This window comes from Carassius auratus, chromosome 23 (assembly GCF_003368295.1).
Source record: "Carassius auratus strain Wakin chromosome 23, ASM336829v1, whole genome shotgun sequence".
In the NCBI taxonomy this organism is placed as follows: Eukaryota; Metazoa; Chordata; class Actinopteri; order Cypriniformes; family Cyprinidae; genus Carassius; species Carassius auratus.
In genome coordinates, this window is record NC_039265.1 from 17,550,416 (window position 1) to 17,566,072 (window position 15,657).

A 15,657-nucleotide genomic window follows, 5' to 3' on the forward strand; every position below is an offset into this window, starting at 1 on the left:
TCTCTCTCTCTCTCTCTCTCTGTCTGTCTCTCAGTCCCAGCCCCTGAAGGTGTCATAACTGTGCTCTCTCCCTCTCGCTCTCTATCACCGCCTTTCAGATCTTTAAAAGCCGCTGCTTGCCGTTTCTCACTCGTTCTTGGTTTGTATCCTCTGGCACTGCAGGGGACTCCCGGCTCGCAGCCTCACCAAGCTGAAAAGCGAGCAAAGAAACAGAGAGGGGAACGAGAAACAGACTTCCAGAAATAGCATCAGCCACGTACGACAGAACCGAGTATGGAGAACCTGAGACCCGGACGCAAGATGTCTTTCTTTTCCAACTTGACGCCCGTTGTCCTGTTGCTGATCATCTCCAGTGGATCCTGGTCTTTAGCGGGTCGCTTGGGCCCCCACAAAAACTGCATGACCTGCAAAGACGGGCACCCCTCGGGCACGGGCCGGGCCTCCAGGGACCCGGCCGGGGCACCCAGCACCACCGTGTTGGCGTCTGGGGAGCCCTGCGGGGTTTACACCCTGAGCTGCGCCAAGGGGCTTCGCTGCATACCCCCTCCACGTGAACACAGCCCCCTTCAGGCTCTGCTGCAGGGCAGAGGCTTCTGCACCAAACAAAGCAGAACCAGTCCCACCGAGAGGCCCCGCCCCACAGGTAAGAGTTGCAGCCAGCGGATGCCTTTGCGGTCCCTTCCTCCATGCCGTAGCTTCGCCGGCGTCTCGCCGTGCCGCATGCGGTGAGAAAATGCGATGGCTTATCTGCTTTAAGTACCACAGCGAAATAGCTCGAGGATGCATTTCAGGTTCCACGGATGTGCTGGCAAGCCGCTATGCTGCAGTTTCCATATCAGAAGCTTGGTAGGATGACAAAACTGTAACTGAACCAAGGACATGTGCATAAAGTGCCGGGAATAGCTGCTGGTTTGCATGTGATGGCTGTAAAATTCCTGCAGGGTGTAAAGGCATTTCTGTGATTTGAGGCTTTCACACCTCGTAAATACATAAGATGAAGAACACTTGTAATAATGGCCATTTGGATGAATGTTTAAGGGTTGTATACGAGTATAGATGTGTGTGTGTGTGTGTTTTTGTGTGTGTGTGTGTGTGTGAGAGACAGTATGTGCAACTGTTCCATGCATATGGGCATCAGAACTAATCAGGGCAGAATAAAGAGGAGAAAGAGATAAAAAGCAAGAGTAGGGTATGTGTTCTTGGGTGTATATCAGTGTCACCCACATTCCTACAGTGTCAATTCATGTAGCAGGTGAAATGTAGTCATGCGGTCTCCATCTACTGTTAACTTTCAGTCATTACAACTTAAGAGATGTAGCCTATAGTGTCAATTTAAAAGAATGATTTCAGGAACTATTCCTTAAAAATGTGGGTTTGTCCTGATCAAATAACCCAAATCACACAACATACAGTATACTCTTAAATCCCAGCCAAACATATCGCTTTAGTTGAATCACAGGCTTCAATGTCTTTTTCTCAAAAATGCAGAGTCATAATTCAGTATTAATGTCCCTTTTTTCACAGGGCCACATCCTTCAAATAGTGGTGAAATAGACAAGGTGAGTCTATCTTTGGTTTTTGGCTTCTATAATTAATGCTTACAATCTAAGCTTTAGACTAAAATTCTTTGGGCTACATTGTTTTATATCAATTGGTAAATTGATATTAAATGTTAAAGACAGGTCAGATTGTGGCTGTATAATTAAAGTGGAACTCTAGTTTTAAGATCCTGAAAACCTTAGGATTTTATAATAATTACATAACTGTATATACTCATTTTATATTGTTACACCAAATTCATGGCACAGTCAGTGCCAGAAGAGAATGGAATGATCAAAATTCCTCTAAAGCAAATATAAATAATAAATATTCTAAAGCATGACGTGTGGCAACATTTCCTCACCAGGCTCCATGTCGTAAGCTGCTCAACACTGTCTTGCGAGGTCTCGAGCTCACCATTTTCCAGTCCGACCGTGACATCTACATCCCAAACTGTGACACTCGTGGCTTCTACAGGAAAAAGCAGGTAATGCTTAACCAAACCAATATCAACTGGAAATATCGATTTTGAAGATATGCTGATATGCTAAAAGGGCTTTTGTAACATTAACATTTAAAGAAAGCTGATTATATGTAATAACCAGAAGGATTATTTGATCCCCGTTTACTCTTTTTGTTAGTTCTTCTGGTTAAGTAGCATATACCCAACTTCCTTCTGGATGTTCGTTTCAATAAATGAACCGAGGAGGAAGTTTTGATATCTGAAGTTCACCATTATGAGCCATTTTGTATTGCGAATGACGACCTTCGATGTACCAAAGCCAGAACAATCTCCTGTTGTCTTGTAGTGTCGGTCTTCTAAGGGCATGCAGCGCGGCCACTGCTGGTGCGTCGACGAGATGGGCAACACCGTGCCATCACGTGCCGGGGAGGATGGCATTTTACCATGCGATGGAGAGTGAGGGGAGCGACGGCCCCACAGCTCTGAGCCTGGAGGAAGAGGAGGGGTACGGGGAGAGGGGATGACTTCAGCTCGGTGCAAGACACTGCCTGACCAGGACACTCCAGGGATAAACCACTTCACACGGGAACGGGCCCTCACTCAGAACGTCCAGACCACGTTCACTGCCATAAACTCGAATAAACAGCATCAGAACACAGAAATAATGACCACTACACCACATGAGCTTAAGTTGGGATAGGTCAGCTGTTACAGAGAGGTATTTAATTCCTGGCCACAACTCCTATGTTTTTTTCTTAATGGGCTGTTTAACTATTAAGCAGATGGGGTGACGTCCCCTCTCCCCTTCTCCAATGATACACTGACAAAACTATACATAAGAAAACGGAATATACCTTTGCGTCTAATTTATTCTGGAGTATTACTAAATTTCCTTGAAGACTTGCATACTTTTGAATCGTACACATTGTCATGTAACCGACATCTAAACGCTATCATAATGTGCACATTTGGGAAGTACTCCTTTTTCGTTCATCCGACACTGACCGCAAACACACGTCGTGGATTATTTGTACATAAGTGAGGTTATCGTGGTTGGTTGTGTCATGAGGTGGAATATTCTTGAATGCTGATGGCTGTTACCTTTTTCGAGAAGTTGTTAGGCATATTTTTATATATTTCAATATGCTATTTTATATATATAAATATATATAAAATATATATAAATTGTTGATTTATTTAATGAACTACAATGCCATGTATTTTTATATTGTCAGCAGTTTTTTTCATTGTCAAAACAGAGCTTTGTTTATTTGCTAAGAGAGTGAGCGCCATGTGTTGGTGTCACCATAAAAAGGGATAAAAAAAACAAAAATACAACTTAAACACACCCTTAAGAGTATTTACTGCTGTACATGTGTTTTTTATGTAATTTGTATTATTTTATGTCATTATTTATGTCAATATGTTGATCCTTCAGTATTGGAAAGTGTTACTATATCGCGTAATTTTCAATATTTCAGATTGTATTCTGGGTATTTTGTTCAGAACTCTGTGTTTTCTCATTCCCAAAATCCATTGAGAAAAAAAAAAGTGCACAAAATAATGTCTGATCAATGTACCTCACACTGATTTTGTTGTATCAATATATGTGCCAGTAGTTGTGGGCCCTTGAAAAGGATCCATTGCAAAAAAATATATAACGTGTGCAAGAACTATGATACAAAAAAAAAAAAACTAAATAAACATAAACGGATACAGAGAAAAATAAATGCATATGTTAATATAAAGACTGTCTCTTTGCAGAATCTCATTTGGAAACCTACATGCATTAAAAAAATGTATATGATAAATTATGAATACTATTAAACCATGCAAATGCACAACTAAAAAAAAAAAAACAGAAGCTATGAATTAGCAAAAGGCAACAAGAAAGAGCAGATGCTGCTGTTGGCTGCAAAAATACTGCCATATGCTCATACAAATGTCACATACAAATATTACCTTGTGCATACTGAGCTACAGTGACTGTGCATTTTTGCAAGCCCAGAGCAGATTTAGCATACTAAGAATAACTTTATGCTTTATCAGGGTATAATATCTTGTTATATCAGCCAAGCCATTACATATTATGCTATTTATACAATCTTATTCTCATGAATATAAATGAAATATTAAATATTTAGAGTGCTGGAGCTTTTGTGCCAAGACCGATTCATGCACATGTATAATCACACAACAATCCATATGCTTGTTTCCAAGGTAACAACATATAGCAGAATATAGCATATGTCTGTCAGTGCTTTCGTCATGCCCTACTTTGAATCACTGTGACTTGGAGAATTTATTCGCTCTGTAACATAAGATAGATTTTTGTATGCATATATCATTCACTGTGTCGAATTAAGAGAGCCAAAATATAGAATCTACAGAGGAAGATAAAACAAAAAATATATAAAATGTATTTTTACCCACATTTGATATGGCATTTGATCAGTGTTGGGAAGGTTACTTTGGGAATGCAATAGGTTAAAGATTACAAATTAAAATATCTAAAATGTAATAAGTAGTGTCACTATTACTTTATTACTTTATTAAAGTAATGTAACTGATTACATTTGTTTACTTTTCTAAATTTGTAATGTTTACATATGTTATTAATTGAAATCGAAATCCCTCATCACTTTAATTCAGATTATATGAAATTAAATTTAAAGCACGGCCAGTACAAAATCAGATTTATACTTCGAGATCATTCTGAGGTTAAATACAGATTTAAAACCATAACAAGAAAAAGTATAGTAGCTATGATACTGTTTTTGAAATCAAATCTTTGGACGCTATGACAGGAAACACTGGCATCAAACAATGGCTTGGGGGGGGGGCAATCTTTAAAGCATAAAGCATATGCATAAATCCAAATAGGAAACCGTTATAGAATAAGCATGAGTCTTATTCTGTGAACATTGGTGTCTCCCATTTATGAGCAGTCACTGCATTTTATGAAAGACATCAATTCAATCTGTATGTGGGTATTTATGGAAAAAAATCATATGTAATCCCCTTTGTAATTGTTAGAGTGACCCTATTATGGGTTATGAAAGGTTCATATTTTGGTTTTGGTAGCCCCCAACAACAGGTTGACATGCATGCAAGGTCAATAAACACTGTCATTTTCTTATAATATGCATTTATTTTTACCTTACTTGTACAACGACTCCCAAACGATTCGTTTAAAGGTTCATTTTTCCGAACACTTCCTTTGCCTGAAGCTAATCTGCGTGATTGGTCCGACTGCTCTCATTTTCATTCCATCCTGCCTGTAATGCCCGATAAAGCAGCGTTTGTGAGCTCAGTGCTGCTTTGTGTACAGCGTTACCCGTAACCCGCTATTTTTACCGCTCCAAAAGCGCCACCTAGTGGCAAAGAATACCAACTTGTTTCAATTATTAAGAGTCGACTCTTTCTTTTGAGAGACAATAACTTTTTACACAGTGCACTTTCCTGGTAAATAGACTAAATATTGTAATTATATGCAATTAAAGTATTGTCAAAAGCCGACTCCCAAGTCTGTACTGACATTCTGGGGTGTGTTTCCCCCAAAAGTTACGTCGTTACCAATAGAGTTCAATTTAACTTACCGTTAGCTAACGATGCTTTTGGAAAACGCACCCCTGAACTCTAAATAAATGTCCTAAGCTGAACATTTTTCGCATATTTTAATTAGGCAAAATACAACGTGCAGCCTATCAGTGTTGATAAAACTATGTTTTTTGCCTCATCAGTCAGGGCAACCTCAGCTCATGCTGGCGCTAGGACCGATTCCGTCCGAACCGTATTTTTGAACCGGTTCTTTCGAATCATTGAACAGAGATCCACCTCAAAACAACGGTTCGTTCGGACAATGTCAGTCATGTCAACCGCAGGAACTTGTAAGACGAAATATTATAGTTATGATCAGGCTAGTATTAATGTTTTTACGGTCTCATCTCACCTGTACGTTCACAAACCACGTGACGTAGGCTACACTCAGGTGAGAGTCTGACACACATTCTTGCTGTCACAATATATCAAGAGCTGTTCCTCTCCTCTCCACTTGTGTGTGGGAGGAGCATCTGGATGCCACTACAGCAGCCTAGAGTTGTTCACTTCCATGAAGAACCGGTCCATCTGGGCCTGCAAACACAGCGAAAACCGACCCCCGCGGCTTAGCGCTTGTGTTGTTTTCGACCTTTGATTGTCAGCTGGAGGAACCGGAGCCGGAACAGAGGGAGGCGGATCCAAGAGCGAAATAGATCGCTGTGTTTCGGGGATTGACGGTGATGATGGCGTCCCACGGTAACACCGGCAGCGCCTCCAGTCCGATGGTCATGCTCGCCCCCAAAACCAAGACCAAGAAGAAACATTTCGTGCAGCAGAAGGTCAAAGTGTTCCGGGCGAGCGACCCGATGCTCAGCGTGTTCATGTGGGGCGTTAATCATTCGGTAAGGCGGAATAAGATTCACTCAACTTCCTATAGAACACCACTGCCATTTTATGAGCTAACAGTTAGCTGTAAGCACGTATATCGGGGATTTGAGGACTTTAAATGCATGATGTATAGTAATTTTAATCAAATTTGCGCGTACCGTTGTTACATATGGGTTTTATATACATTGTTTGACCGCACGTGCGGGTTTGCAACTGTTGCCAACCGAATCTGCGAACGAATCTTTCGAGTCGAATCTTTGAAATAGATTTGGTTCACAACACATCAGACTGTATCGGTCGAAAGCAGTTCAACCGATTCTAGCCATTATTTTGGTTTTGTTTAATTGACATACATATCATGTTTAAGGTTCAACGACTTCGTTTTAGTAATTTGAATTGCATATGTAATAAATTGAAGTAAAATAATACCCATAGTATATGTACGAAAATAAAACGATTTAAACATAATGTAATATTCCTTTGATTGAACGCTTTAGAAGATATTACATTGACAGGGACCATTTGATGATGTAACGAATCATTGAATTGTTAGTTTAAACGGTTCTGTTCAAAAGAGTCGTTTGGCAAATGAGTCAGATTATTTACGAGGAGCTGAAAATACGTTTTGGAGATATATGCGTTTAGTGTCTTAAATTAGTCTTTTCAATTTATATTTTACTTACAAACATATTTGGTAAATAATTATGCAGATCATAGTGAAATTCCAAAAGGAATCCTGTTTACATTCCTTTAAGATTTCTGGAGGATCCTGGGGGAAGTAACTGCTTTTAGGGTTGTTATATGGATCATTTAGCTGTTTCATAATTGGGAGACTGTGAAATGTTCATGCAATGACGTGTTAGAAGAGAAATCTGCAACTTCAAAGTTTATTTCAGATACAAAAAAATAGTTGTCCACACTGTTTTTCCAGGTAAATGATTTGAATCAAGTTCCAGTGCCCGTAATGCTGCTCCCTGACGACTTCAAAGCCAACACCAAAATCAAAGTGAACAACCATCTCTTCAACAAGTATTTAACAAAAGCACATCATTATTTTACAGATTTTCATTGCACTCTGTGTGTACGTGTGAACTTGAACTTCCAAGCAGGAACATGTTTACCTTCATTCAGACAGTGAAGGAGTGTAATTGGCAGCTTTTTCTGCTGAACAGCCACATCAAAGCAGCATTTTGCCTTCAGATGATTGTGAAATGCAGGTTTCCGATGGAGTTATTAAAATTAAATCATCATTCTGTACCTTACAGAGAGAATCTTCCAGGCCATTTTAAATTTAAGGAGTACTGTCCGCAAGTCTTCAGGAACCTCAGGGAGCGATTTGGAATTGAAGATCTTGACTATCAGGTGACCTGATGTGCATTACATCCATTGATAGAAAGATAGAAAGTATCTTATTTCTTTTGTTCTTGGATATAAGATAATATTACTGCTAAATTGAATCTGAATTTTTGCGCTTGCATCCATGGATGTTTTCCATCAGGTGTCCCTGGCTCGCAGTGCTCCCATGAGAGGCGATGGACATGGAGAAGGGCTTCTCTTCACGTCCTATGACCGTACGCTGATAGTAAAGCAGATCTCAAGTGAAGAAGTAGCTGATATGCATAACATTCTGTCAGAGTATCACCAGGTATGTCACAACACAGTGGTCAGGACATACAGGGTTAATTCAAGCCATATCAAATGTGCCTTCAATGGAATATTTAATCTAAGAGATGGCTGATATCTTTTCAACTGCTGTATCCTTAATGAAAGTCTCTCTCTTATGCACATTGGTATTTACATACATCAAATACGATCTGTTCAACTAGTACAAATAGTTTGGAGGCACCGTCTCATTTAATAAACTTCAGCTTTAAAAGGTTGTAAACAATACGGACACACTGAATGACAAAAGGCATTTGTGTTTTAAATGTTAAGTTTGTTTGCTTAAACATAAAATTACTGTAATTGTGTACGACTTTAGCTTCATTTTACACAAGGTAACATGTGTTGGGGAAATAATCAGACAAAAGATTTCAGACTCCAGCTATTTTTATGTTTAATTACCCTGTTGGGATCCACACGCACTGTTGTTAATTTCCTCTCTACTCTGTCATACAAACTTGTTTAGTCTCTGGAGTTATTTTCATGTTACATTCACACTTCCTGAAGATAGGTACATTTCTCTTTTTATGATTGACGATGAGCTTTTGTTGTTTTGTGTGGTTGTTATAAGGTATAGTAAGTCGTTTATGGTCGATAGAGTGGTAGTCTTAGATTTTATAAACCTATCGGCATGCATATAGCACCATGATCAGGTTTTGTGTTATGATATTCAAAGGTGTTTTTGTCATGAATAGCTCATTTAGGCCACAGCTAAAATTGTCCAAAAATAAGGCACCACTGAGAGAAATATTAGGTCATGGTGGTCACCATAAAGGAGATTTTCCTCATGTCAGATTAACAGCTACACTACAGTTCAAAAGATTGGGGTCAGGTGGATTTTATTTAATTTTAATTTGTTTTGAAAAATAATAATGATAATTTTTTTTATACAGTAAGAAGACAATATATTTATTAAAAGTGACAGTAAAGCCTTTCACAATGTTACAGAACATTTCTATTTCAAATAAATGCTTTTTTACTTGAATTGAAAAAAAAAACAGTTTTCAACATTGATGATTAATATTTAATTTCTAAAAGATCATGTGACGCTGAAGACTGGAGTAATGATGCTAAAAAAAAATCAGCTTTGCATCACAGAAATGAATATCATGCTCAAACATTTTATGATGGAAAACAATTATTTAAATTGTAATAATAATATTACTGTTTTACTGTATTTAACACAGCCTTGGTGAGCATAAGAGACTTTAAAAACATTAAAAGATCCTACTGACCGCAAACTTTTGAGCACATATTAACGTATTATAATTTTTTTTTAGATGTATAATGTTTTAAAACACTTAGCGTAGCGTTTGAGTGCCTGTGGTTTGTTTACAGTGCCGTGAATGCCATGAGATAAATATGTGTGAGTGGCTTTCTCGGTTTCCATTGTAACTGATCTTAATCGAGACTGTGCTTCTGCATTTGCATTGCCTTTACATTCACAACATATCCTGTGTGTGCACTAACACATATACAGGAATCTGGAAATGTCTCATTTCTTACTAAATCTTAAATAATTTTTAAGCTAATATTTGTTTTTAAAGTGCTATTAACATGCATTTTCTTTCATATTTCATGCAGTTTTAGTTTCAATTTAGTCTAGGTGTGCAGTGATGCATACAGGGAAATATTGTAGTTATTAAGCCTGTGGGGTTGTTTGATATTGGATACCATATGCTACTCAAAGTTGGTTAATTGGTTATAAGCTATGTGCCATTGAATGAACATTAAACTTCATGGTTGAAGCTTACTGAATATGATTCCTTGTGTTTTGTGTTGTCTTGCAGCATATAGTGAAGTGTCATGGCAGTACACTCCTCCCTCAGTTTCTGGGCATGTACCGGGTTACGGTGGAGAGTGAGGACACGTACCTGATCGTCATGAGGAACATGTTCAGCCACAGACTCGTAGTCCACCGGAAATACGACCTGAAGGTAGGAACCATTCCTCGCCACTGAGCTGAGATGCTGTTTCTTTAGGATTGTTTGGCTGTGATACTGTGTGCCTGATCTTTTCTTTGTTTTTGCACACATCATTTACTCACGAGCAATAAGAAAACAGCACCTAAATCATGCGACACAACCCCTTAGACATGGTTTAAGAGATTTAAGTGGACATGGAGCAGATTCAGTGAGGACAAGGGTTTTTTCCCATCTTGTAGAATAGGCACATGTCATATTTATGACAGTACACAATTTAAAAAGTGATTTAAGTGAATAAGAATGATTATTATTAGTAGTAGTTGTAGTAATAGTGTGTACAAGTAAGACTATACTAGTAGCATATTTTTTCATATACATATTTACAGTTAATGACTTTCTCAATGTTTTTCAAACAACATGGAAACAATGGCTGTTTGTTGAAATCATTAATGTTATATTATATATTATTAATATATTATTAAGTATTATATATTTGAAAAAAAAAAAAGTAAAGTCTCTCCTGTTCACCAAGACTGCATTTATTTGATGGCAAATACAGTAAAACAGTATTTTTGTGAAATACAAAAAAAATTAAAACTGCTTTACATTTTTATTATATTTTTAAATATTTTATATTCCTTTGATCCAAAGCTGAATTTTCATCAGCCATTACTTTATAAACCATAAGGTTAATCATCTTAATATGCGGATTTGGTGTTGAAACATTAATTATTATTATTGTTTTTGAAAACAGTAGTGCTGTTTAATAATAGTATATTTGTAGAAATCGTGATTTTTTTTTTTTTTCAGGATTCTTTGATGAACGTGAAGTTAATAAGATTTAGTTTGAAACATAAATCTTCAATGCATCTATAAAAATCTAAAAACAAAAACCTTGCAAGTTTTTAACAGTAGTGTATATCATAATTAAAACATTCATCATAATGATTATGATATTATAATTAAATCTATTAGTTATTATGTAAATGGCCAGGGTGTATTTAGATTTGCTTTTGGTGTAAACGGGCCTCGAGGGTGAGTAAAACATGGGTTCGTTTTCATATTTGGGTGAACTATTTATTATTGCTATTTTGATTCTGTGCCACAAGAGGGTGTGATTGCAATGATGTACACAGATCATGTTAGAGCATCCGGTGCTCATACATTTACTGAAAAACACTCTCAAAAAGAGTCTAACATTGTGTTTTCATCAGGGTTCTCTGGTAGATCGTGAGGCCAGTGACAAAGAGAAGGTAAGACGCCAGTCCACATCATTTCAATGATGTAACAAGACACGATTCCGACATTCCTGCTTCTTCTAATGCAGGTGAAAGATCTGCCGACTTTTAAAGACATGGATTTCAGAAATAACATGCAGAAGGTGTACGTGACAGAAGAGCAGAAAGAGAAGATTATGGAGAAGCTAAACCGAGATGTAGAGGTGAAGACTTTAAAAAAATGTCACAATGATGTACTTTTTTTTTTTTTTTTAATCCCTGCTCTTCATGTTCCTGTGATTTTATAGTTCCTGGTGAAGCTGAAGATTATGGACTACAGCCTGTTGTTAGGCATCCATGATGTGGCACGTGGCGAGCGGGAGGACGAGGAGGCCGAGGAGCCCAGCTGTGAAGATGACACTGATCCTGAGAACGGCCTTGCTCCGGCCGCACAGGTGGGCTCGTACGGCACGTCTCCAGAGGGCATCGCCGGTTACATGAACTCCTTCAAACCCCTGGGACCTGGTGAATTTGAACCTTACATTGATGTATACGCTGTCAAAAGCGCCCCAGGTACGTTCTGGCTGCTAAACCGGAGAGGATATAGAAGGGAAGCGGGAAAAGAGGTGGTTGGTGATATGGGTGTTTGTGTTGGATTTCAGGAGCGCCGCAGAGGGAGGTGTATTTCATGGGCCTCATTGACGTGTTGACGCAGTATGACACTAAGAAGAAAGCTGCCCACGCAGCGAAGACCGTTAAACATGGCGTGAGTGGAAAAACGGTTTTAATGCACACTCGTCCAGTGTCATTTGCTTCATTCTGAGTTCTAGGAGGTCATAATAACATGAGTCATCGTGTTCCTTCCTTTCAGGCTGGTGCTGAAATATCTACGGTTCATCCAGAGCAGTACGCCAAACGATTCCGTGAATTCATCTCCAACATTTTTGCGTAACCACTTCTGGGTGTCTTTGGCAAAACTTAGGTCACGATTCACCCCAAAATTAAACGAAAAAAATAATAATAATTATATTTTGCATAAAGAAATTAGGTCTGTTTTTAGGATTTTTCATTGTGACATTTTTATGACAATAAAACACATTTGCCCCATTATTGTAATATGTCCAGATGATTCTCATTGCAATAATACAGTAATTGTTTTAATAAAATTCAATGTTTGTAGACACACACAAACACAATTTATTAATTTTATTTTAAAGTACTGTATTATTGATTGTGAAATTGAAGTATTTCTTATTTTAGATTTTTTGTATTTCATATATTAGGTATATATTGTACTCACAGTAATTTTTTTAATAAAATTAATTTAAAATATTAGGTTATTAATATTTATATAGCAAAAGGAATTTTCTTATTTAAGATTAGATACAGTTGTCTATTGTTTGTGTGTATGTGTGTGTATATTCTATTATTTTTTGTATATGCATATATATATTTTTTTTGAATTATGAGAATTTAGAGGGGAAATGTGTTTTATCATAAAAATAAACTCTGAAGTAAAAAAATCTTAATGGTGTTTAATAGACTTAATTTTTGAAAGCAAAATATAATTTTTTTTTTTTTTTAATCCTACGGTGACATATGCACCATTCTTCCCAGATTTGTCAGATTCACTCAACATGTTTTTAAAATGTCTAATCTACTGCCATCAAATATGTTTTTTTTTTTTTTTTATCTCATATTGTAATGAATTTCCATAATATATTTAAGCATGACATGTTGACATGTCTCATCCACACTACAGCTACATTCATTAAGGGTACATTCACAAATGAATAACACTAGATTCACATGAATCAGCTTGTGGCATAACCTACAAACATGGGAACATTAATCTGTTAATGAGATATCTCCAAACCTGTAGCAATGACAGAATTTGTTCTTTGTGTGTTATCTCTTTTTCTTTGGACTTTGCCTTGGCAAAGAGAGAAACTGTCGCCTTAACCGTTTTGTGGAGAAATAACAGAGTCAAGTTGATGCTTTAAGTGTATGCTAGCTTTATTTAATATATGCAGCATTAGAATGTTGTGAGGAGGATAAGATACTTGTAAAAAAAAAAAAAAAAAAAAAACTGACCAGCCGGTGACCTTAAGTGGACATTAAGTGTCTAGATTAATGTTGTGAATTGAATGCTGACTGTTTATATGGATGGTTGGAGTACACGCTCTTCTTTTGTCTTATTTGAGCTATTTTATGCAGTTAGCCTTGATGCAGAAAAGAGGAAATTTTGTAGTTTGTAGCAGAAATACTTTAGCAACACTGAGCTGATTTAGTATGAAATGCATTATTGTTGCATTTTATTTATTTTGCAAATCAGTGTTTAGACCAAATATATTTTTCAGAGATTTCCAAAAACATGTTTTCAGTTATTTATGCAATTTAGCTTTGTGCAACTACAATTGGCACAATTACAGTATGTCCATAATCACTGTACTTTATATTGTATTTTTAGAGCAGTTTTAACATGTTACATTAAGACACGTTGTTACAATGTAATTTCCTATAATGTGCATTCTTAAGTACAATAAAAACCTTTTTTTTTTTCTTATAACTTGGGTGAAACAGAAATTGAGTCAACATTTACATATAACCTACCTGAAATGTGTATACAGTTTGAGTCAACATTTGGACTTTGAACATTGTCCACATTTCTGAAAAATAGTTCAGAATTAACCCGAAGTCATACAAAATTATAAACTCACAATTAGAAGTATTTCTTTTGTTTTTGTTAATATGATGTGTACGTTACAAACTGTAAAATATTAATTATTAATATATATATATATATATATATATATTAACATTTTTATAATAATTTGAATTATATTTTTTTTATGTGTTAATCATTTCAAATTAAATTGGTATGTATTTGTATAGCACATGACAAGCTGCTATTTTTACTGTAACTGAGGAATCGAGGTCGCTAGTTTAGCCGGGGTCTCCGTGAGGTCTGGAGCCGCACATGAGGAGAGGTCAAGCACAGGATCCACCTAGTCCTTTCCAGGAGCTGGGATTTTGCTGACAAACTCTTTCCTGTTCCACTGACAAAAAGAATTTAACAATGGGGAGCGTGCAGGGAAAAAAAGCTAATATGCTGATGAATTCTTGTAGTTGTAGGAGTAACGTTAGCTGGAACACGGAGTTCAGAGCTTCACATTATTATTCCTCCTCAAGGCTTTTCATACTGTGATGGGTTAAGGTCACTTTTAACCCTCGTTTAAAGAAAACTATCCAGTGTTTTACTCACCCTCGAAGCATCCTAGGTGTATACGACTTTCTTCTTTCAGACGAGTTCATTCGGAGATCGCTAAGACGTGTGACCAACTGGGCGGCAACGTCATCAGAACGCAAAGAATTATGGGTACGTTTGGCCAGTTAACATGGTCTGGCATAGGAGGCTTATGTGTTCTGGCATGAAAATAATGAAAATTAGCGTGAAAAACTGAATATAATCCTGCAAAATGCAGCGGGCTAAAGAAAACATTGTCGGAGCATACCGCCTAAAACAAAGATGAGATATGACGAGAAAATAAAGAGAATCAAAGGACTCGATCCTTACGAGCAGAGCTACTGGTCAAGGTAACACTCTCCAGCCCAAAAGAAGGGCATGTGAAAAATCTGTGTTGTGGTGATTTTGCAGACAGCCTGAAGAGCTTGATGACATGTTTGCTTGCGATAATCAGAAATGTCCTATACAGTGGTTCCGTTTAGACTCAGCAGCGCACCAGCCAGAGAAGAGCCACGTGTCTGTGACTTATCACCCACAACCTACCTCATACATCTCCAGTTTCTCATCATTTTTATCGACTCTTTATAAATGTAAATGTATTCATCTAAATGTATTTACAGTGTTAAATATGTAAGGAAACTGAAATTAAGTTGGTTGTTACTACTATTTAAGTTATGTAATTGTGTTTGCAACCAAAGAACACTGATTTTGCACAATTCTCCCTTAATACAGATAAAGAAGCCAGAATTTCATTCAATCTTTGTGTATTTTATTTACAGACACGACTAAAAAACATAACATGTGAGAAGAGACATTACAAAGTATTTTGGAAAACAAAAAAACATTTACATATTAGATGTGAGCATGGAGTATAATTCTAACATGACGCCCTCACAACAATACTTGGGAGACATTGGTCAAAGCACAGCACACAACCACAATTTTATCCAGCAAAGTCTTCAGCTCAGTCTCATGACCGGTGATGGAGGTGGATTCTCAGGACCTTCCACCTCAGGTGCAGGTGTAGTGTCTGACAGTAACAATATAAAGAAATCATGTCATGTCACAACCTCTATTCCTAAGGAATCCAGATTAGCTATACACAGGGGGCAACATACACTACCATTCAAATGTTTGGGGGTCAGTAAGATTTTTAAATGTTTTTAAAAGAAGCAT

At 37.2% G+C, this 15,657-nt stretch overlaps 2 protein-coding genes and 1 long non-coding RNA gene across 3 annotated transcripts; 2 read left to right on the forward strand and 1 right to left on the reverse strand.

The window, feature by feature from the left end:
* Positions 1 to 36: 36 nt before the first annotated feature.
* Positions 37 to 3,716, forward strand: LOC113041592 (insulin-like growth factor-binding protein 5). Its single transcript, XM_026200206.1, has 4 exons — positions 37 to 643; positions 1,525 to 1,559; positions 1,907 to 2,026; positions 2,349 to 3,716. The coding sequence occupies exons 1-4, from the start codon at positions 274 to 276 to the stop codon at positions 2,460 to 2,462; spliced, it is 639 nt and encodes a 212-aa protein (XP_026055991.1). The 5' UTR covers positions 37 to 273; the 3' UTR covers positions 2,463 to 3,716.
* Positions 3,717 to 6,022: 2,306 nt separating this feature from the next.
* Positions 6,023 to 13,803, forward strand: LOC113041593 (phosphatidylinositol 5-phosphate 4-kinase type-2 gamma). Its single transcript, XM_026200207.1, has 10 exons — positions 6,023 to 6,444; positions 7,362 to 7,459; positions 7,696 to 7,792; positions 7,929 to 8,075; positions 9,883 to 10,029; positions 11,232 to 11,270; positions 11,345 to 11,458; positions 11,543 to 11,807; positions 11,897 to 12,000; positions 12,106 to 13,803. Exons 1-10 carry the CDS (start codon positions 6,283 to 6,285, stop codon positions 12,184 to 12,186), a joined length of 1,254 nt encoding a protein of 417 aa, XP_026055992.1. The 5' UTR covers positions 6,023 to 6,282; the 3' UTR covers positions 12,187 to 13,803.
* On the reverse strand, positions 12,898 to 15,010 carry LOC113041594 (uncharacterized). The gene is made up of 2 exons (XR_003275419.1): positions 14,500 to 15,010; positions 12,898 to 14,293 (listed from the first exon to the last, which is right to left on the reverse strand). It is a non-coding gene; the product is annotated as an uncharacterized LOC113041594 (long non-coding RNA).
* Positions 15,011 to 15,657: the final 647 nt, after the last annotated feature.

Excerpts from the sequence above, each read along its gene's own strand:
- LOC113041592 (XM_026200206.1), top strand. The coding sequence starts at position 274 with ATGGAGAACCTGAGACCCGGACGCAAGATGTCTTTCTTTTCCAACTTG. Across the intron at positions 644-1,524 it reads CGAGAGGCCCCGCCCCACAG|GGCCACATCCTTCAAATAGT; the intron begins GTAAGAGTTGCA and ends CTTTTTTCACAG. Across the intron at positions 2,027-2,348 it reads GCTTCTACAGGAAAAAGCAG|TGTCGGTCTTCTAAGGGCAT; the intron begins GTAATGCTTAAC and ends GTTGTCTTGTAG.
- LOC113041593 (XM_026200207.1), top strand. The coding sequence starts at position 6,283 with ATGATGGCGTCCCACGGTAACACCGGCAGCGCCTCCAGTCCGATGGTC. Across the intron at positions 7,793-7,928 it reads TTGAAGATCTTGACTATCAG|GTGTCCCTGGCTCGCAGTGC; the intron begins GTGACCTGATGT and ends GTTTTCCATCAG. Across the intron at positions 10,030-11,231 it reads ACCGGAAATACGACCTGAAG|GGTTCTCTGGTAGATCGTGA; the intron begins GTAGGAACCATT and ends TGTTTTCATCAG.